Source organism: Schistocerca gregaria, chromosome 5 (genome assembly GCF_023897955.1).
Source record: "Schistocerca gregaria isolate iqSchGreg1 chromosome 5, iqSchGreg1.2, whole genome shotgun sequence".
In the NCBI taxonomy this organism is placed as follows: domain Eukaryota; kingdom Metazoa; phylum Arthropoda; class Insecta; order Orthoptera; family Acrididae; genus Schistocerca; species Schistocerca gregaria.
In genome coordinates, this window is record NC_064924.1 from 345,317,872 (window position 1) to 345,342,002 (window position 24,131).

The 24,131-nt window shown below is 42.8% G+C and overlaps 1 protein-coding gene across 3 annotated transcripts in view; it reads left to right on the forward strand.

Moving 5' to 3' along the window:
• The window catches only part of LOC126272116 (villin-1), a 355,803-nt gene that overhangs the window by 267,448 nt on the left and 64,224 nt on the right, over positions 1 to 24,131 (forward strand). For all 3 annotated transcript variants that reach the window (XM_049974713.1, XM_049974715.1, XM_049974714.1), the window contains 3 exons: positions 341 to 454; positions 10,701 to 10,897; positions 20,308 to 20,533. In XM_049974713.1, the coding sequence (XP_049830670.1) occupies positions 341 to 454; positions 10,701 to 10,897; positions 20,308 to 20,533 (537 nt within the window). The remainder of the gene's footprint in view (positions 1 to 340; positions 455 to 10,700; positions 10,898 to 20,307; positions 20,534 to 24,131) is intronic.

The window sequence follows — 24,131 nt, forward strand, 5'->3', positions numbered from 1 at the left end:
ACTGATGTTGCAGCTTACTACTTAAATTATATTCTTCTCGATCTTCCGCATTTTAAATTCATCTCCTGCAGCTTATACAGTCATCCTGCCTCAAAGCTTATGTAATTTATTCCTACCGCTCAGGTTAAATTACTATGGCAATATATTTGTGAAGCATTTTATTCTGTGTAGCCTTAGAATTTGTTAACGCCGAACCGAGCAGAGGATACTACTTCTATTGTTTTTAAGGAGGTCGATTTTTCCGTAGTACATGGAGACAAGAGGGGGCAATCATGTTGTGGCGTCAGAACAGCTGCAGCGATGGAACGCAGGTTTTCATTTATGGCGTTTCTTTTTGCAGAATATGCAGGTGGTGCCGCTTCCGAAGGCTCAGTACGGGAACTTCTACGATGGCGATTCCTACATCGTGTACGCCGCCTCTGAATATGGCAAGTCGACTGGAACTGATTCCAAGGTAACAAGACAACCAACTTCTTCTTATGAACTGGCTCGACGGATAGAAATGTTTACACATATTGACTGTCTAGAGTTAAAGATGAAGATGGAAACGCGTTTGTGTACCTTCCAGTCTTTTCTCATAGGATAGTAGATTAAACGGGAAAAATTACTCTGATTTATGTAACAAACAGATTCTGGTCGTATGTAAACTACACCAACGGGAAGACACAAACAGTACCTTCACTGTGCTATAACAATGGTGATGTTACTGATGGCAGTGCCACTAAAGCAGAGTTGTTAAACACGGTTTTCCGAAATTCCTTCGCCAAAGAAGGCGAAGCAAATATTCCGTAATTCGAATTTAGGACAACTGCCAAAAAGACTAACTTAGAAGTCGATATCCTCGGTGCAGCAAAAAAGCTAAAATCACTTGATAAAGGCAACGCCACCGGTCCAGGTTGTATACCAACAAGTTCCTTTCAGAGCTTGCTGATATAGCAGCTCCATACTGAACGATCATATACAACCGCTCGCTCGTGACTGGAAAATTGCACAAGTCACACCAATGTCCAAGAAAGGAAATAGGAATAATCCTCTGAATTATAGACCCATGTCACTTACGTCGATTTGCAGGAGCATTTCGGAACATATAATGTGTTCGAACATTATTAATTGCCGTCTAAGAAAACGATTTATTGAAAATTAGCACGATTCAGGCAATATCGTTGTTGCAAAACTCAACTAGCTTTTTATTCTCACATAGTAATGAGTGCTGCCAACAGCGGATATCAAACTGATTCCATATTTTTAGATTTTCACAAGCGACTTCCAATCGAATTGCGTGCCTATGGAGTGTCGCCTAAGTTGTCTGCCTGGATTCGTGAGTCCCTGTCATAAAGGACACAGTTCGTAGCGATTGACGGAAAGTCATTGAGTAAAGCAGGAGTAATATCCGGTGTTTCTCAAGGAGTGTTATATCCCCTCTGTTGTTCCTGATCTACACAAACGACATAGGAGACGAAACTTCCTGCCAGATTAAAACTGTATGCCTGACCGAGACTCGAACTCGGGACCTTTGCCTTTCGCGGGCAAGTGCTCTAGCAACTGAGTTACCCAATCACTTTTCACGCCCCGTCCTCACAGCTTTACTTTTGCCAGTACCTCGTCTCGTACCTTCCAAACTTAACAAAAGCTTTACTTCGAACCCTGCAGAACAAGCACTCCCGAAAGAAAGGATATTGCGGAGACATGGCTTAGCCACAGCCTAGGGGATGTTTCCAGAATGAGATTTTCACTCTGCAGCCGAGTGTGCGCTGATATGAAACTTCCTGGCAGATTAAAACTGTGTGCCGGACCGAGACTCGAACTCGGGACCTTTACTTTTCGCGGGCAAGTGCTCTACCATATTCAAGTTTCATATCAGCGCACACTCCACTGCAGAGCGAAAATCTCATTCTGGAGACATAGGAGACAATCTGAGCAGCTATTTTATATTGTTTGCAGAGGATGCTGTCATTTCGCCTTGTAAAGTCATCAAATGATCAAAACCAATTGCAAAATGATTTAGACACGGTGAAAAAGTGGCATTTAACTCTAAATAATGGAAAGTGTGAAATCGTCCACAAGAGTATTAAAAGAAATTTGCTATATTTTGGTTACAAGATATCATATAAATCTAAAAGCTGTAATTTCAACTAAATACTTAGAGATTGCAGTTACGACTAACTTAAACTGGAATTATCATATAGATAATATTGTGGAGAAAGCAAACCAAAGACTGCGATTTATTGGTAGAACACTTAGAAAGTGCAACAGGGCTACAAAAGGGACCGCGTACACCACGCTTTTCCGCCTTCTTCTGAAATATTGATGTGCAGTGTGGGACCCACATAAGATGGGACTGACGGAGGACATGGAAAAAGTTCAAAGGATAGCTCGTTTTGTATTATCGCGAAATGGGGAGAGAGTGCCGCGGACGTGGTACTTGAATTGGAGTGGCAATCAATAAAACAAAGGTGCTTTTCGTTGCTGCAGCATCTTCTCATAAAATTTCAGTCAACAGTTTTCTCCTCCTATTGCGAAAATCTTTTGCCGGTTATCACCTACGTAGGGAGAACTGATCATCGTAATAAAATAAGGGGCATCGGAGCCTGCAAGGAGAGATTCAAGTGCTCGTTTTTCTCGTGCGTCTTTCTAGAGTGGAACGATAGAGAAACAGCTTGAAGGTGATTCGATTAACCCTTTGCAAGGCACTTAACTATGAATTGCAGGGTAATAATGAAGATGTAGATGAATTGGTAACAGATTTGTTATGATAACGAACCTTAGTCATTATACATTATACTTTTGATTTCTTTCTCTCTTATGGCGGTATTTTCCTCAGTTCACTCATTTAGTTCCCTGTATGACTATACCTGTTGCGTAAGCAATTCTTTCCCCTGAAAGTAAATAATTTTCTCAGAGATGAGAAGAACTTTGAAGGATTTCAGATTTACAAAATTCAAATCAGCAGCGACGCCATTATTTTGAAAAGTGTCGTTCAGAAGACTACTTCACTTACACTGAATCCATATAGCTCTTTGATAGCGTCACGTACGCCACCTGATTACCAGTCAGAAAAACTATCCAATTAGATTTTGTGTCACAGCTCTTCCCACCACTAATTACTCCCTGTGGAAAGGACAGGAGACATGAGCACAGAGAAGAGATCAGAGAAGAGATAACAAGAGAAAGGTTGAATATTTGACAGTAGTGACACACTTAAATCCAATCCATTGCTTGAAAACGTGTTACATTCATTGTAGACAGTGCTTACATATCACGGATCTATCGTCTGTAACCAGCTGTTAATGACGGGCAACCATAAAGAGATTGGCACAAAAATGGTTCAAATGTCTCTGAGCACTATGGGACTTAACATCTGAGGTCATCAGTCCCCTAGAACTTAGAACTACTTAAACCTAACTAACCTAAGGCCATCGCACACATCCATGCCGAAGGCAGGATTCGAACTTGCGACCGTAGCGGTCGCGCGGTTCCAGACTGAAGCTCCTACAACCGCTCGGCCATACCGGCCGCCTAACTGCCACATAGATATCTGTAAGTTATTCACCAAAGTTCTGTCAATTGTAAGCTCTTTATGTAACAAGTGTTACGCATTTTATCAGACCGCCATGAGAGCCAGCTATATCATGCCTCTTAATCTCCTCTTTCACTTTTTCAATACCTAATTCTGTTTCCGACATATCATCTTCAGCTTGTAGCAGATAAGACTCAATACAGGTCATATTTATGAAAAACCAATTAAGTTCTCTACGACGTGTCACCTACAAACGAAAAGTAGGGAAGGACGCGTGTTAACAGCACCAATGTAGATATAGTGGTTTAACCGATATCTCTCCATCCTCAGCATGCAAATTACACTCAGTCAAGATCGTATACTAGATGGAATAGGGGCGATGGCGCCACTGTTCGTTCCATGGGTCGTATTGTTACAACGTGCTGCCACACTGACGAGAAAACAACCTAAAATACTATTGTGGAAACCGGAATTGAACTTCCACTCTGCAGCGGAGAGCTGACTTCCAGGTAGATTAAAAAGGAGTGACGAAACAAATTTGTCTCAGCACAGCACCTGCCGACGACTTTAGTACATTCATAGCGATAAGTTCTTTGTGTTTGTAAAGAAAAGAAGAAGTGGATCCAGGCTTCAGGAAAGGTATCACCTTAAAAGAAACAGACTCTTGGTGAAACTCCAACAAACTAAGATTATAATTTCCGCCGAACGGAATTTTTCAGGCATAGAAAGGAAACGATTTTGCTTTCTCATTGTAGTAAGGTGGAGAATTAAGCTACTATGCCTAACCAATTAGAGGAATGATTCATTTCCTCTCTGGGCATGAACCATATACTGCGCCAGGTGAGTTATGGCAGGTGGATTTAGAAACCCTCGTTATGGGAATGAAAAATGAAACGTAAATTAGGAGTTAACGTCACGTCAACACCGAGATAAGTGGAGACAGTGCATCAGTTTAAACTGTTCAAGGGGGACGCAGAAAGTCTGCCGCGTCCTGTTGGAAGAACCATTTAGTCAATTTCTATAATCCGTTTACCGGAACAATGGAAACCTAAATCTGGGTGGCATGAAGGGGAACTAAAGCCCGTTTCTCCCGACCGCGAATGAACTATCATAACCATAGCGCCGCCTCGTTAGTCGTGTTTTGGGTATGTTTCCTAACAGCGGTAATAGCACGTACTCGAATACAGTCCCTTAAGGGATAAAAGTATCTACAGCTTAGTCGAGGGTTTTCTACACATTGAATGGTTTAACCGATGCACTTTTCTAAAACATAGAGTTTAAAGTATACTGTTAGACTAACCACACCGAAGACAGGGAACCCCAGCAGAAGACAGAAGACGAATCCCTCTGTGCTACTTGACACCATAACGAAGTATTGGTGGAACGTAGTCACTACATGATACAAAAGCGGGCAAGAAATAAATTCAGACATGGAAGCAGAGAGCGATAGTTGAGGCTCATCTGGCACGAACGGTTTGATAAACTGCGTACTGTAACAATGAGGTTTATTCCTTCTTGACCTGGAATATAGAGAAGACAATATTGCTGACAAGAGACAGAGCGTTACTCTATGGTATGTGGTAACCACTGCTGATACTTGTATTATCCGATAAAAATTGTGCGGACATCTATTAGTAGACTAAAGATGGGGTATGTCCATCCTTCGCCTTTGTGACGGCTTTAATGTTGCTGGGGACCCTTTCAATCAAGTGTCTGGATGTCTGTGGAGAAATGGCACCACATTATTCCTCAATGGTCGAAACCAGAGAAGATATTAATGTTGGACGCGGCAGTTTGAACCAAAGTCGAAGATCTAACTCATTCTAAAGATGTTTCATTGTGTTGAAGTTCGGCAGTCTGAGCAGGTCAGTCCATTTCAGGAATATTATTGTCCACAGATTATGCCTTATAGATCATGCTTTATCACAGGGTGGAGCGTCAAGCTGACACAATGAACCATCATCACCAAACTGCTCCTCTACAGTACGCAGTGAACAGTGCATTAACATGTGTTCATATCCTTCCGCATTTAGTGTTCTCTTAAGTGCAGTAAGGGGACCACGCCCTAACTACGGGAAACACGCCCGTACAGAAACACTACCTCCTCCGTTCTTCATTGTCAGCACTACACATGATTGCAGATAACTTTCTCTAGGCATTCACCAAACCCTAACTCCTTCATCAGATTGACGCAGGGCACAGCGAGATTCGCCACTCCGAACCACTCTTTTCCATGCATCCACTGTCGAGCTGTGACGTCGTTCTTTACACCACCTCGAATTTCGCTTAGCATTAACTACACAAATATGTGGCTTACGAGGAACTGTTCCACCTCTGCAATTCGCTCTTTTTAATACTGGACGTACAGTGACTGAGCTAGTTGCACTACTTCTAGCACTTCGGACCTCATCAGTGATTCCTTCCGCTGATTTTACGCAATTTTTTTACAACCAACCTCCACAATGCTCGACACTCCCCGTCCGTCAGTACATGAGCACTGCCCAGTCTCGGTTTAGCTGCGATTATTCCTTCATGTTTCCACTTCACAGTAACATCAACAACAATTGACGTGGGTAGGTTTAGAGGTTTTGAAATTCCTTGATAGATCTGCTACCCATGTGGCATGCACCTTCCACCTCCGAAGGCACTGAGATCAACTGACCGACCAACTCTGCTGTTACTGCTTCTCTACTGACATTACAGTACTCTCGCTCTCCGTTATACTGGCTAGTCTTCCTCTCGTGACAGGTAGTGATCATTTCAGAATTACATACGGGTTCCGGATACTTTTGATCAGATAGTGTACCTGCACATTTAACAAGCTACAGACTGTAATGTGAGGAGAGAATGGTGGTGGTAGCAGTAGTAGTAGTAGTAGTAGTAGAAGTAGTAGCTGATAGAGGATTCAGCCAAAAGTGAGAAACGTTATAGTGGTTCCACTGAATTTCGATATGGGCATCTCATTTTCTGAAGCAGAAGAATACCTGACTGGGAATGGAAACCGATGAAAAAAGATCACGAAAGTCATAATACGGATGTTTTAGGATGATATGGAGATATATTCACATCAGAAAAAATGCGAAGATAAAAAATTGAATGATAAACTGGAAAGTAACTTAATGAATTTCTTCACATGCTTCTATAGTCTCCTTAAATAACCTAATAACACTGTGATACATAAAAATAAGTAGACTTGTAATTAATGTATAAGCTGGTAATGATTCGGATTAGACACTAAAAATATATGCATCATAGAATAATACACGTACTCCATAGACGATCTGCAGCATCACTGCTGACAATATGTAAAATACCTTTGTGAGTGTTTGTTATTGTGCTTTTCTGTCTTCGATGTGCACTGTGCAGTTAGAACTGTTTACTAATCGCACACTATAATAAGGTAGCACAGTTGTGGAGAATGCTGCGAACGTAATTTTGCGATCGGCTATTGGCATATTGGCTAGTATAATCACCCCCTCTTTCTCTCAAGGCAGTCAGTTTATAGCTTATAAGGGAAACGAATTAATATTGTTATGTAAACAAGGCTGTTAACGAGCGTAAACTTTCCGTAGCGGCCCGAAGCCAGCCGAGTTTCAGAGACCAGAAAAAGAGTACTTTATAGTGTGACATTGGTAAGTGATGTTTAATATATGTGAATTTCTGCGTAAGAGGAGTACGAGAAAACTGTAACTAAAGCTTTCTTTCCAAATTTCGCAGTTAACTACGAATACCTAAAAAGATCCATCATTAATTACGAAATTGGTAGTGTTTATATACACTGCCTGACCAAAAAAGTGACGCACCCAGAAGACATAGTCGGATGTCACTGTAACTTCGTCCTCACACACGCCATCGGCGGATATGCAAGTGATTAGAGTTGCACTTCTCTCTGACAGGTACAGTGACCATCAGAGTGAGTTAGTATTCATCGTGGGCACGTATTGCTATCAGTTACTGCAGGGTATGTAAAAGACGTGAACGGCGTGAGGTACTGAATGATTACTGTGAAGTACAGGGAGACGGTGCATACCAGTCTGCGACAATGTTACCAGCACCGGACAGATTTTAGAGAGGGCCTCATTCTGAGTCTCTATTTAGCCGTCTGGTAGAGTCGTGCAATATACAGATTTGTGGGACACTCGGATGTGACAGGGGTCCTCACGCAGGAGAATCGCACGAACTTTCCGTATGAACGACACAGTCCTGTTGTAGAGAAACAACTGATAGTGTTGAAAGCAAATAAGTCGCCGGGTAATGATGGAATTCCAATTCAGTTTTACAAAGATTACTCTACGGCATTGGGCCCTTACTTAGCTCGCATTTATCGCGAATCTCTCGCCCAACCGAAAGTCGAGGCGTCTGGGAAAATGTGCAGGCGACTCCTATATGTAAGAACAGTAAAAACGGACCAATATTTTTTACATGGTCTGCTGCAGATTTCTTGAAAACATTCTCAGTTCAAAAATAATAAATTTCCTTATGGCCGAAAAGCTTCTGTCCACGAGTCAGCACGTTTTTAGAAAACGTAGCTCGTACGAAACTCAGCTTGCCCTTTTCTCACCTCATATACTGAGAACTATGGATGGAGGGCAACAGGCAGACTCCATATTCCTAGATTTCCGAAAAGTATTTGACTCATTGCCCGACTGCATACTGTTAACGAAGGTACGGGCATACAGGATAGTTTCTCAGATATGAGAGTGGCTTGAAGACTTCTTAAGTAACAGAATCCACTTTTTTGTCCTTGACGGACGTTCATCACAGACAATACTACCCTCATGAGTGCCCCAGGGAAGTGTGATAGACCGCTGTTATTTTCTGTACATATAATTGATATGGCTGACAGGGTGAATAACAATTTGCGGCTGTTTTCTGATGATGGTGTTGTGAACGGGAAGAAATCGTCGTTGAGTGACTGTAGGAGGATACAAGGTGACTTAGGCAGAATTTCTAGTTGGTGTGGTGAATGGAAGCTACCTGTAAATGTTGAAAAATGTAAGTGAATGCAGATGAGCAAGAAAAATGGAAGCCGCAATGTGTGCAGCTTGACAGCCGTGTCGATTAAATGTCCAGGCGTAACGTGACAAAGCGGGAACGGATGTGTATGATGTCCTTAAGTTAGTGAGGTTTAAGTAGTTATAAGTTCTAGGAGACTGATGACCTCAGACGTTAAGTCCCATAGTGCTCAGAGCCATTTGAACAATTTTTTTAGACGATTTTGTAAACACTCCAGAAACATCACATACTCTATCAACCCGTGAAGTTGTATTTCGTTTCTTCCTCCTCTTCTGGGGTGCTTCAGTGATGTTTTTCAGGCAGTGTATTTCAATAAGGCATCAGATAATTAGCATCTCGAACATCGCAAAACTCACACATAAATGCTATAATACACGAAAATGCACTTGAGAGTGGAAATCATTTTCCGAAACGTACCGTGCAAGAAATAAATACAAGAAATCGTGAGAGTCTGCAGCAAAAGTTACACTTACGGAAAAAAATTGCAATAAGAAGGAGTGCGACATAAACGAAAGATGGTAGTCGTGTTTCTACATCTGAAATATGTCTATTGAGTAACGCTAGTAGCGCCACTATGCGGATGCATATCAGTTTTAGACTAGATATACGATGCAACGCTTGTAAGCGTCAGTTGCCTTTGAGATTGGACGTGGTGTCGAGTTGATGTCAGGCAAGAATGCCTTTAAAGCAACGAAGACGCCGTTATCAACACTTCACGGAGTTTGGACAAGGTCGTGTAATAGGGCTACGAGTATCTGGATGCTCCTTCTGCGATATTGGAGAAAGACTTGGCAGGAATGTAGCCACTGTATATGACTGTTGGTAGAGGTGGTCACGGTATTGTATGGTCGCAAGAATAGCGGGCTCCAGATGGCCACTTGTCACATTCGAGAGGGAAGACCATCGTGTTTCACACATAGGTCTGGCGCATCCTACTGCATCTGGAACGGCAATCTGAGCAGCAGTTGGCACCACTGTGCCGGCCTGAGTGACCGAGTGGTTCTAGGAGCTACAGTCTGGAACCGCGCGACCGCTACGGTCGCAGGTTCGACTCCTGTCTCGGGCATGGATGTGTGTGATGTCCTTAGGTTAGTTAGGTTTAAGTAGTTCTAAGTTCTAGAGGACTGATGACCTCAGATGTTAAGTCCCACAGTGCTCAGAGCCATTTGAACCATTTGGCACCATTGTGACACAACGAACTGTTACAAATCGGTTACTTCAAGGACAGCTACGAGCCAGACACCCTTAACGTGCATTCCACTGAACCCAAACCACCGCCATTTGCGACTTCTGTGGTGTTAAGCGAGAGCTGATAGGAGGGCAGGGTGGAGGTTTGTTGTGCTTCCTAAGAAAGTCTGTATCGGTGCCAGTGGTCGCCGTGTGGTGATAAGGAGGATGTCAATTGAGGGCATGCAACCAACCTGTCTGAGTGTTAGACGCACTAGATCTACACCTGCAGTTATGGTCTGAAGTGTGATTTCGAATGACAACAGAAGCATTCCCGCGGTTATCCCACGCACGCTGACTGCAAATTTGCACATCATTCTGGTGATTCCTCCTGTTGTGCCACTATTCATGAACAGCATTCCAAGGGGTGTTTTTCCAACAGGATAACGCTCGCCCACCTACCCCTGTTGAAGCCCAACAGGCTCTACAGAATGTCGATATGTTGCCTTGGTCTGGTCGATCACCAGTTCTGTCTCCAGTGGACAACATATCGGACGCCATCGGACGGCAACTCCAGTGTCATGTACAAACAGCATTAACCATCCCTGTGTTGACAGACGAACTGCATTCCATCCCACAAACTGACCCCGGCACCTGTACAACATGCGTGTTTGCATGCTTGCATTCAATATTCTGGTTGTTACACCGGTTGTTAATATATCAGCATTTCACATTTGCAGTGGCTTATCTTACATTAACCTGTGACCTTCCGATGTTAATCGCTTAAATATGTTACCGAGACAAAGGAATTCCCGAAATTTCATTACACTACACTGACTATTTTTTGGTGTTGCGATTTTTTCCGTCAGTGTATTTCGTAACAGGCATACATTGTACACACAGTAGGAAGGCATTAGGAAAAAGAAAGCAATGACGAACTGTTTCAGTTGGCTAACAAATGTGAACGTGAATAGTGTTGATGGTGACGCTTGTGGTCCAGGCGGAGCCGGTGCGCGGCTCGGCGGAGGTGCACCTGCACTACTGGCTGGGCGCGGAGACGTCGCAGGACGAGGCGGCGACGGCGGCCTACAAGACGGTCGAGCTGGACGACTACCTGGGCGGCAGCCCCATCCAGCACCGAGAGGTCCAGGGCGCCGAGTCGGCGCGCTTCAAGGCCTACTTCCGATCCGGCATCACGTGAGTACGCTGCAAAGCTCGGGGCGAAGAGGTGACACAGTGCTGGCACCATGAAGAGTACACGTTTGCATGCGTAAATGATTAGCAGTTCAACTCAGCTGCACGAAGTGGGTAGAGTAACACCATTTACATTCTGTATACAGGGTGAAAATTAATAAACCTGAAAAATTGTAGGACGGGTTACTGACTGGACACGGAGGAAAAAAAGATCTTACGAACATGATTTTGTCCTGATTTGGACTACGGTCGCAGATTCGAATCCTGCCTCGGGCATGGATGTGGGTGATGTCCTTAGGTTAGTTAGGTTTAAGTAGTTCTAAGTTCTAGGGGACTGATGACCACAGCAGTTGAGTCCCATAGTGCTCAGCGCCATTTGAACCATTTGAACCTGATTTGGACGGTGTACGTGCAGTGACGACAGATCGTTCCGGAACACAGTGCAGAGCTGCGTCGCACCCACATCATAATAGATGTTGCAAATGGACTCCGTGGGATGAAATGCACACTTTCACACGACGCCTCGTGGATAGCTGCACTATTTCGCACGTTCGGGCCTCTCTCCGAACAGCGTCATAGACATTCTGAACACGCTGTTGAATGTTCTGCACACCAATAATTGGTTCAGCTTTTCAGATACCTCAAGAAGTAAAAATCCAGGGGGTCTAAGTCTGTTTAACTAGCAGGCCGTGCTACAAGGCCTCCACGTCCTACCCAACATCCGCAGAAGATGATGTTGAGATGTCGGAGAGCTGTAATACGGAACTGGAGTGGTGCTCCGTCATGCAGAAATCACATGACCTGTCGTATTGCCAAAGACACGTTCTCAAACAGCCCAGGCAAAGTATTCTGCAGGGAGTCCAGCTACGCTCCTCCGTCGAGGCATTGTAGAATAATAAGCGGTCCAAGTATGTGGTCGCGAACAATCTGTACCCACAGACTGAGGCTGAATCGATGCTGATGACAATTCCCTGATAATTGTCTGTACCCCACATATGACGGCTATGCAGAGTGATGATAACATTTTTGGTAAATGTCGCTTAGTCGCTAAAGAGGACTGATAGAAATCCATTAATTATAATGGTCTGCTACAAAAACCATCGACAAAATCCTTCCCGTAGAGGGAAATCCGCTGCTGATACTCTTCGCAGTCGTTTGCAGGTGATAGGGATAGTAGCGGTTGCCATGCAGAGTACAGATAATCGTACTTTGGCTTACGCCATGTTGGTGGGCCACTTGCGTGGAGCTTGTACTAGAGTTCGTCTCAGTATCCTGTAGAACCCGGTCCTCCAAATCAGTGGTACACGCAGTCCGTCTTCTCCCTGCACGTTCCTCTGACTTCCTCCGTTTCCAGTCAGGAATTAGTCACTGCAGTTTTTTTCGTTTTTATTGATGTTCACAAGGAAAGATTATGCTACAGTTTGGGGTAAATGTGAAATCGCGTTCCCAGCTATGTAGCTTGGATACGAACACCCACTATTCTACTCACTGACCTCGCTGTGCCTATAGCATCGAATGCATACGTAATTATTTTCACAATCACAGAGAAATAGGTCAGGCGTGATGATAGGTTAAGGACGAAAGTGGGTAGCACAATGCTACTTAAATAAGAGTCGACTACAGACTTCATTAAATGTGTCGACAAAAGAACCCCAAATACAATTAATACCCAAGCTCACGCGACTTAACAAGACAGAAAGGCACTAAAATAGGTGGGAAAAATGCCTGGATACGATAAAGATATTACTGGACTGGGAGACGACTCCCGGTCAGCCAAGAAAACCACACGCATAAATAATCGTAGGACGCATACAAAATGAAGAAAATAATACATGCAATTAAGGGTGAGCAAGAGAGACATTGTGTAATGATGAGGCATGGCAGAAGAACATAGCAGATTACTTTAGTGGAGGCTTGGAGCCGACGGCGGTCCTGGTACAATCAAAAGAGTTGCCGTCTTTACACCGAATGATCAGATTGAGGCAATAAGCGATTAAGCAGATCGTTCGCTGTTTCTACGACTAACCGGCCATCTTTTATCAACCTTGTGGTGTCTGTAGCATTCAGTTAAACAGATTCAGCACGGTGTTTCAGTTGTAGCATCGGATGTAGCAGCCAGTGAAACGCGTCTTGATGGCAGAAGAGCACGGGGTCCCATTTCGACTGATTTCTTGTTGTAGGGGTCGTTCAAAACCTCGCGTTTCGAAGAAAAGGCCTACTCCTCGGAAGGCTCTACTTTTCATAGCCAACCTAATATTATGGAGCCAGACACTGGCCAGAAACTGTTTATGACGCCTCTCGGGTGTGATTATGCCCGAAGCACCGTTCAAACTTAGCACAAAAGGCTCCCTTACAAAGTAAAACGCCTTCTTGGTCAAAATTACTAATTTCTAATTTGGGTGCACTTACGACCAGCACAGAATTATGAACAGACTTGTATACTGGGCCATCATCACTGTGTATTTGGTATCTCTTGTCCGCCCTCCTAACTACAGTAACACAAATCGGTCCGTGGACGACAGTGCCGGCGCGCGAAAATGCGATTTTTCAGGGGTCCGTATCTCCGATTCTGTTATCACAGAGATAAGGGGTAAAGTGTCTTCGATAGCCCTTGACCTGGTGCTAATTTTTATACCTATCAGAAAAACGAGCAGACTGTAGCTATCATACAGTGCAGGGTCAAAATTTAAAAATTACACACTTCCTCTAGCTCAGGCAGATAGAGCAAATCGGTTGGTTCTTTTGCATTAAGTGTGGTCTAGGGTGGGCCTTAGACGGTTTATAAAAGCACCATTTGTTCATGGGCGGTTCCTGAGGAAGCCTCGGAAAACCACGATTTTTGGGTACTAAAAGTACCAATCGTGGGAACAGCCACTTCTATAATTTCTGTTCACGGTAAATCGTTCAAATTTTTACCATATGTTCTTAAGGTGATGATGTCGGGGGACCTTGAAACTTTTTTCGTTATAGTTATCAATTAACGGGATCCAGAGATTCTGAGTCACAGTACTTGAGCACGTAAAATACGCACCTATTATCCTGTCTGAGACGTAAATGAAGCTTTAACCGACGGGAGTCATCGCAAGGATTCTGAGGTCACCAGATTATGTTTTTAGCCGTCATTTTTTCACAAATAAAACTTTATGACGCGCTCTCTCAGTATAATGGACACTTCACTAGCCTACAGAATGTCTTGTCCTGAAAATTATTCGATGGTGCCACCTGCCAGAGTAAACACCTTACAAGATATTATTTTGTCATTCGATTTTCTTTGTACCTGCAAATATAATAGCGCATGTTTTAGTATTCTGTAAGTGTAGCCTAAAAATGTGCATTTTTATGTAAACTGATGTAACGTGAACTTAACGTTGGAAGGGAGGCGATTTTGTTTTGACCGTATGTTATGAGTACTTAATTTTTGTCAAAATATGTAAATGTGTTGAAATATACAACTAAACTGTCAAACTTTATTGAGGTACGACATTTGTTTTATAGAAGCAGCACAGCTTCCTATAACAGGCAAAAGATGGGAACCAGTTGAGTAAATGCTCCTATCGGAGCACAAAAGGTCGAAATGCTACTCTTTAAAAGATTCTGACAGTAAAGTGGAAAACCAGCTGCCTAAATCCTCATTCCGCCTTCCTAGCAAAAAATTTGGTACGCGAACATATTCGTGCTTTTTGTGAGAGAGCATTTTGACACGAAAAAAAATTTCCCTCTTTCCCCCGTCTCATACACCCACGTGTTAAAGTTTCCTGGTCCAGGAATCAAACCCCCGAGCAAACCATCCCCAAAGACATGTATGGAGAGGAGACATTAGTGACTGAAGAGAAAGACAGCAGACTGTAAGCGAGAAAGAAAGAGACGTTGGCAATGGAAGAGAGAAAGATTGGGACAAAGACAGTGACAGTGGGGCAGAGATACAGCAAAGTGGCAGACAGTGGTAAGGAACAGCGAGTGGAGGTGATAAAAGCTGTGGCAGTGGGGGAGACAGACAGGAAAAGTGCCACCGGGAGGAAAAGGAGATATTGTGAGAGACATACGGGTAAACAGTGGCAGTAAGTGGGAGACACTGAGTGTGAAGGCTTCACTATACCGAGAGACCGGGTAAAATGATTTAGAATGTTATGCGTTAAAAGAGCGCGAATGTATTTGCATGTCAAAAGTTTTGGTGATGGAGGCTGAATGGGGATGGAGACAGCTTATTCCCCACTGCAATGTCAGACTCTTTTAAAAAGGAGAATATTGGCCTTTTCGTGCTCCGACAGGAGCCAGATTATAGTCAAAACTAATCATTTCATATCTGCTAGCCTCAAGGGCTTGTTGATCTCTAACAAACCTAATTCAGATGTGGTCATAATAGTTTACCATCCATGGGGAGTGTAGCATCACAGTTCCTCATTCAAATATCGTGTTTGAATATTGATTGTTGGTGAGAAGATAGTGTTGTGCCTACCGGAAGAAAGGAAAACGTCTACCAGCAAATGTCGGAATCAGACAGCGGCAGCGTCGTGTCATATCGAGACAGCGATTAATTGTTCAGCAGTAACTCTGCTCGCGTTGGTCGGGGTACCACGATTCTCATGCGGATATGGAATCAATGGCTTCAGCAGGTTCGTATTTAACGCCTCACAGGACCTCGACGGCCGGACGCAATTAGCTCCCCAGAGAACAGACATTCTGTTCGCTCGGCCGTACAGAATCCTTGTGTGATGTCACGAACCTTGAATGAAGAAACTGACTCTTTTGTAGCTAGACATGTGTCCAGACTGGCTGTAGGACGACGTCTACAGCACCACGGTGACCTTTGCTGCGACTTCCCTAGAGGAGATGCAAGACAGCGGAGGTGCGCCCTGAGGAAAACAAGAGTGGAATCAAGTTGTCCCAGTTCTCCGAACAGCATCACGACGGACGTATCCATGTGTGGAGGTCTAACGAGAAGAAAAGTTACCAGAAGGCATTTTTCACCGTCATAAGCGTCCAACATATGTCTTGAGCTTACGAGGCATGCTTGGGAACACAACACGATCTCCTCTGGCTCACAGAGTCAGTTATTGGGACAACAGGAGCTAAATTTATGACGTATTCAGGTGGAAGCTGTGTTCAGTCCAAATGTCTCTGTGACGTTAGGTTTCACACACACGTTGCCAGAGCAATCCTGAGCTACCTCGATACAGAGGGTGTTCAGACGTTGCTACAGCACATTCTCCGAATCATTCACTCAGTGACGTATAGTCATGGGTTGATGAGTCACTAGCAAGACGCCACCCAACAATCATGACGACTGATGAACTCTGGTAAAGGGTTGAAACAGCATAGAACGGTGTACCCGTATATGCCATCTCATCTCAGTTGGAATCGATACCCAGCTGGGATATAGATGTTATTGCTGACAGAGTTGCCCACTCTGTGTACTAATTTTCGCACCATGTATATCCCAAAATAATCTACGGATTTAATCATGTTTTCTTCCTTGCTATGCTTTATACACGCTATTAGTAGAATTCCGTTTTGTTTCCTCACCCATCCCTACACAAACCCTGCTCACCACCCCTTGCCTCATGACTCATATCCCTGTAACATACCTAGCTGCAAGACCTGTCCCTTGCATCCACCCACCATCACCTACTCCAGTCCGGTCACAAGCATCACATATCCCATCAAAGGCAGAGCTACTTGTGAAACCAATCATGTGACCTACAAGCTAAGCTACAACCACTGTTCCGTGTTCTACGTGGGCGTGAGAACCGACAAGCTGTCTGCATGCATGAATGGCCACCAATGAACTGTGGCCACGAAACAGCTGGACAACCCAGTTGTTGAGCACGCTTCCTATCACAACGCTCTCTATTTTAAAGACTTCTTGACACCCTGTGCCATCTGGGTCCTTCCTATCAACACCAGATTTTCTAAATTGCGTAGGTGGGAACTCTCCCTGCAATCTGTAACCCTCCGGGTCTCGATCTTCGTTAGTCATTGTCCTACACTCACCTAACCCATTTCCTGTAGCCACTCCAGCACTACACCGCCCTCTATTCCACCAACGCACCCACAGTCCTTTTACGTGTCTTCTTTTTTTTCCCACTGTCTCTCCCTCCCCCCTTCCACGCCCTCCGTCTAAACTCCCGACTGCACCTAGCTGCCCTACTGTCTCTCCACCTCGACCCTGTATGCTCCAACACGTAGCATTTTACTGTCCCCCAACCCTACCCCTCTCCACCACACAGATTGGTTCTCATCATGCACTGTCGTCATGTGTGTGTGTCTTTGTTGTGCCTATCTACGACTCAACATCTCCACATAGCAACCTATCCTTTTCCTAACACTGTCATTATTGCACCCCGGATTTTCATTGTGTGAATTTTGTTATTTGTTATCGTTCCTGGTGCTACAGTTTCAGCGGCCAGCAGCGTGTGATCATATCCCGACATAAATTACGTCTGCAATAACTCCAGTTGTGAGTTTCGTGAAATGATCAAATCTGGATAAGTGTTTGTTTTTCCATCACATTACGTACCATTATCTTCTGTTGCACAATACTGCATTAGTACTGGCATCTTCAGAGCTTGTTATCAGTCGGGAAGCGTGGGAGAAATAGTGCGTGTTCATCAACTAGAATGTGGATTCTCGGTGCAAAATTCCAACTTCCGCTCAGTGGGATACAAATCTGCCAATGTTCTGCAAACTCTTCTCATACAACTCCATTATCTAACGTTCTGTTGTCACGAAAGCGTTATTACTGCAATTCTGGCAAACTGCCATGCAAAGTCTCTACATGCATCAAAGAAATTAAACGATTATTCTAAACAAACTAAGGCTGAAAAGTGTCAACTAAAAAAAATAAACTCTAATATTATCAAGAGAAAAAGTATGTAAGCTTTGCAGTCTTTGGGAGTCGACGTTCTCAAATTTATGATTCGGCTAAGGAAAGATCAAGTGTTTCTTCTTCGCTGTGTATAGAAGTTAAGGTCTGAATATTGTGAAATTTACATATTAAACTACTACTGTCAGTTTCCTTAAAACTGCAACCTCCTTCTCATGAATGTTTTTGAAACTGGGGGGAAGGGGGGGATTAATGAAAAAGAGAAAAATGGTAAACAAATTTATTTTTCTTCCCATAACTCTATCATTACGTGCCAAATCATGTTCACTCGAATACTCTGTTTCCGTTCGCTGGTTCCTCGGATCATATTTGGGGCTACTCCTTGCTTAGGAAAAAATTATTCATTGCGTAAAAGAAAATGATGAGAAAGTCGTGTGGGATTCACGCACCTACATCTCGCAGGCATCTCTTTAAGCGGCTGGGAATATTAAGCACAGCTCATAGTTCATTTACTATCTTTCAAAATTTGTCTTCAATTCATCTGAAATTGAGAGTAACAGAGATATCCACAAATAAACACAAAAAGAAAAATGATCTGCACTACCCTTTAATGAAGCCAGCTTTGGCATGGAAAGAGGTGAAATATGCAACTATAAAACACCTTGACAATCTACCCCTTCAAATAAAATGTCTGACAAGTAATGAAATTTTTTTTTTAAATGAAAGTTAGATGCTTGTCCTTAAAAATTCTTTATTTACTGTAGAAAAATTATTGAATAGAAATAATTCTTCATTTGTACTGAAAAAATTGCAATTTGGGCCAATTACAATTACAATTACAAATCATTTTAATAAAATGCGTTTTTATGTTTATTCAGTTAACGTTCCAGTCATAACGTTTACCATGAATATGGTCTATGGAACACGTAACTAACTGAGTCATATAGATTTGTGTTTTACCGCGTAAAAGTTATTTTATGTATTTGTAACGATGACATGATCTGACGCCGCAGTCAGTTGATTATACACTGCGGTGACAAAAGTCATGGAATAGCGACATATACATGTACAGATGGCGGTAGTATCATCTACGCAAGCTATAGAACGGCATTGCATTGGCGGAGCTGTCATTTGTACTCAGGTGATTTATGTGAAAAGGCTTCCGACGTGATATGGCCGCACGACGGAGAATAACATACATTGAAAGCGGATGGTAGCTGAAGCTGGAGGCATGCGGTGTTCCATTTCGGAAATTTTTAGGGAATTCAGTATTCCGATATCCGCAGTGTTCAGAGTGTGCCGAGGATACCAAATCTCAGGCACTACTCACTCGCCACAGGCAATGCAGTGGCCGACGGCATTCATTTAACGACCGAGACCAGCGGCGTTTGCGTAGAGTTGTCGGTGCTAACAGACAAGCAACACAGCGTGAAGTAACCGCAGAATTCAATGTGGGACGTACGACGAAGTTATCGATTAGGACAGTGCGCCGAAATTTGGTGTTAATGAGCTATGGTAGCAGATGACCGAGCGAGTGCTTTGCGGACAGCATGACATCGCCTGCAGCAACTCTAGTGGTCTTGTTACCACAGTGGTTGGACCCTAGACGATTGGAAAACGGTGGCAGATGAGTCCTTGTTTCAGCTAGTAAAAGCTGATTGTAGGGTTCAAGTGTGGTGGCAGACTCCACTAAGTTGTTACGAAGGCACTGTTCATGCTGGTGGTGGCTCCATAATGGTGTGGGCTGTGTTTACATGGAATAGATTGGGTCCTCTGGTCCAACTGAACTACTCATTGACAGGAAATGGCTCTGTTCAGCTACCTGGAGACCATCTGCAGCCATCCATGGACTTTATGTTCCCAAACAAAGATACAACGTCACGAGCCCTCACTTGTTTGCGTATACTTTTGATAACATGAACAGTTTGAGCGAATGATTTGGCCACCCAGATCCACCTACATGAATCCCGTCAAACATTTGCGGGACGCCATCCCTAGGTCCGTTCTTGCATAACGTCCTACTCGGGCAAAACTGTCGCATTTACGGATGGCTGTAGATACAGCATGGCTCAGCATTTCTACTGGGTACTGCCAACGACCTGCTGAGTCCATGCCACGTTGGGGCACTTCGCCGGCAAAAGGAAATCCGACACGATATTTGGAGATGTCCCATGACTTTTGTCGCCTCAGTGTACTACGAGCTTTCCACGTTTGCTCTGTGTCCAACTCCTTACCAGTTTGATGGGATTTGTAATTTTACTTTTTGTTTATTTTTTCATGTGTACTGTTAGTTTTAGTTGCAGCGTAAGAATCCTGCATTTCATTGTTTATTCTGTTGTAACTTTCACTTCACCAAACATGACCTTTGTGTGTGAAGCACCCTTGAGAGACCTTATACTAAAGAAGTTACACGAATTACATTTCTTCCAGTCGACATGATGAATACAACCTTAACTGAAGTTAGTACGATGACGTCAAGCCTTGAGTAACACCTGTTGACAGATTTAGTTGGAAATAAGATTTAACTCTCTTGCAGATCTCCCCAAACTGTTAGCATCATACCAAGTTAGTAACGTCTGTGTTGTGACAGAGTGCTGAAGGGTGGTGTGGCGTCCGGGCTGAAGGAGGTGACGGACGATTTCGAGCCGCGACTGTTCCGCATCAAGGGACGGCGGCTGCCCACAGTGACGCAAATGCCATCCATCAGCTGGGAGCACTTCAACAGCGGCGACGTCTTCATCCTCGACACCAGGGACACCATCTTTGTGTGGACAGGCAAGAAGTCCAACCATGCAGAAAGGCTTCAGGGAGCCCGGGTATGTCTCATTCTTTCTCCTTCCAACAGTGCCCAAGTGTGATGACTTTGTTGGTTTGCCAAGTGCTATTCACTTCACATATTGTGAGTTAGTGATTGTGGATAAGTCTCAGAGTCTTAAGATATCAACTGTGTGTAGTATGCCACACTGCAGCTGGGATTACACATTACAGGTCGTATTACTGAAGATTAATTGAGGTATTTATGGTTCAAATGGCTCTGAGCACTATGCGACTTAACTTCTGAGGTCATCACACGCCTAGAACTTAGAACTACTTAAACCTAACTATCCTAACGACATCACACACATCCATGCCCAAGGCAGTGATCGAACCTGCGACCGTGGCGGTCGCTCGGCTCCAGACTGTAGCGCCTAGAACCGCACGGCCACTCCGGCCGGCTAGGTATTTATGAAATTAAGTACTAGGAAGTAAGCAAATCTGCACACTTCTCGCTGTTATCATTTCTGTTATCTTTCTTCAGTTTACTCTCAGTCTATATTCCGTACTCATTAGATTGCTCATTCTATTCAGCAGATCCAGTAATCCTTCACTTAGCAATGTCATCAGCGAATCTTATCACTTACATGCTTTCACCTTGAATTTTAATTCCACGTTTGAACCTTTTTTATTATTATTTCCGACATTGTTTCTACGATGTATAGGTTGAACAGTAGGGGCAAAAGATCCCTGTCTTACATCCTTTCTAAGCTGAGCACTTCGTTCTTGGTCTTCCACTCTTATTATTCCCTCTTGGTTCTTGTACAAATTGTATGCCACCCATCTTTTCCTAAAGCTTACCCTTTTTTCTCAGAATTTCGAACATCTTGCGCTATTTGAAATTGTCGAACACTTTTTTCAGGGTGACAAATCGTATGAACATGTCTTAATTTTTCTTTAGTCGTGATTCTGTTATCAGCCACAACGCCAGAACTGCCTCCCTTGTACCTTTACCTTTTCTAAAGTCAAACTAATCGTCATCTAACAGATCTTCAGTTTTCTTTTTCATTCTTCTGTGTATTACTTGGATGCAGGAGCTGTTAAGCTGATTGTAGGATAATTCTCGCACTTATCGGCTGTTGCAATCTTTGGATTTCTGTGAATAATGTTTTTCCGAAAGTCAGATGGTATATCGCCAGTCTCATAGATTCTACATACCAACGTAAATTGTCGTTTTGTTGACACTCCTCCCAATGATTTTAGAAATTCTGATGGATTATTATCTAGCCCTATTGCCTTACTTGATTGTAAGTCTTCCAAAGCTCTTTTAAAATCTGATACTAATACTGGATCCCCCTTTTCTTCTATGTTGACGTATGTTTCTTCTTTTGTCAGGTTGTTAGACAAGACTTCTCTCTCATAGAGGCTTCCAATGTACTCATTAAACCTGTCTACTCTCTCCTCTGCATTTAACAACAGTATTCCCAATTGTGCTTTCAATGTTACCATCCTTGCTGTTAATTTTACCAAAGTTTGTTTTGACTTTCCTATACGGTGAGTCAACCCTTCTGACAATCATTTTTTTTAATCAATTTCTTCACTTTTTTGTGCAGTACTTCCTACTTATTTCACTTCTAAATGAGTTTTATTTCTGTATTCCTGAATTTCTCTAAACATTTTTGTACTTCCTTCTTTCATTGCTCAACTGAAGTATTTCTCCTGTTACCCATGATTTGTTTTCAGTTACCTTTTTTGAACTTATGGATCTCTTTCCAATTACTGTGGTTTCCCTTTTTAGTGGTGTCCATTTCCTTTAACTGAATTGCCTGCTGAGCTATTCCTTATCACAGTATCTGTGGCCTCAGTGACTTTCAAGTGCATCTCTTCATTCCTTAGTACTTCTGTATCCTACTTCTTTGTGCTTTGATTCTTCCTGACTAGTCTCTTCAAGTTTAACATACTCTTCATCACTACACTAAATTGTGATCTGAGTCTATATCTGCTCCTGGGAACACCTTACAACCCAGTATCTGATTACAGAATCTCTCCCTGACCATGATGTAATATAACTGAAATCTTTCCATATGTCCTGGCCTTTTCCAAGTATATCTTCTCCTCTTGTGATTCTTAAAAAGAGTATTCACTATTACTAGCTGAAATTTATTGCAGAACTCGATTAGTCTTTCTCATCTGTCATTCCTAGTACCAAGCCCATATTCTACCATTACCCCTTCTTCTACTCCTTCCCCTACAACCTCATTCCAGTGCCCCATGCCTATCAGATTTTCAGCTACTTTTATGTACTGATTTACCTGTTCAGTGTCCTCATATACTTTCTCTATCTCTCCATTTTGGCTTGCAATGTCAGCATATATACCTGAACTATCATTGTTGGTGTTGGCTTAGTGCCAACTCTGATGGGAACAACCCTATCTCTGAACTGTTCACAGTGACTCACTCTGTGCCCTACCTTCCCATTCATAACTAATCCTACTCCCTTTATCCCATTTTCTGCTGCTGTTGGTATTGTTCTATACTCATTTGACCAGAAATCCTTGCCTTCTTTCAATTTCACTTCACTGACACCCACTATATCTAGATTTAGGCCTAGACTTCCGTTTGCATATTTTATAGCTTCCCCAAGAAGTTAGAAGCAAGATGTCCTGGTAGCTGTGGGCAGTGTCCCCAGTCCTTCAGTAATAGAGCAGCTTTTTATCAGTTGCATTATCTCATTATCTACAAGACGTTCCTTTGTCCCATCATTGACGATCTTTGAGGCAATACTAAAAAGATCCAGACCATACAAAATAAAGTACTGGGTGTGATATTTCACATGCTGACCAAATTTCCAGCATACATCTTAAACAAAGCTGCTGAAGAGTGGAAAGTCTTGGAAAGGTTTAAGAAGACAGCTGCAAAATTCTACAAGAAGACAAGAGAGTCAACAAACACACTAATCTGGCAACTAGGAAGATGAATGACCACAGAGACTGCTATAAATGGCCAGCGGCCTTAATAAGCAGATACAAGCAGTAGAGCAACACTGGAAGTAAATTGACTTGTAATAGCTCCCACTAACAATATTCCAACAAAATAAAGAGAAAACATGAAATGTTGGTTTCATCAGTGACTTTTTTTAAAAAATATGATGCAGTACCATACCAAGAAATCTTTAATGTTAATTGATTCTGGCCACAGGAGACAATGAGATTAAAATAAAGAGATGTCCCCTTATCATATATTCAGTCAACCATATTGTCCTCTACTCAATATACCTTAATGCAGTTATGTTCCTTCAACATTTCACAAATTTTTCACTTTGTTGACTTCCACAAATCATGACAGTATACCTTACTTCTTTCCTCATTGCACACATTTATGAGCTAACAAAGGAAATATAGGTAATCATTTTGCAAACATGAACATTAGACATGTTGTACATATGAGTTGAAAGTTGTAACATATATTAGTAAGCAAACAAGCATTGTTTCCAGAGCTCTAGCTGCCTCAACAAATGCAGCAGATGATGATTTAAATGAATTATGAAAGTATCCTTTTCACTACGTATACTTCTTTTCTTGGCAACGTGGAATGTATAAATAAAAAGAAAGTTATATTGCTAAGTGCAAATGTTTCATATTACTGGGTCAAATACTAACT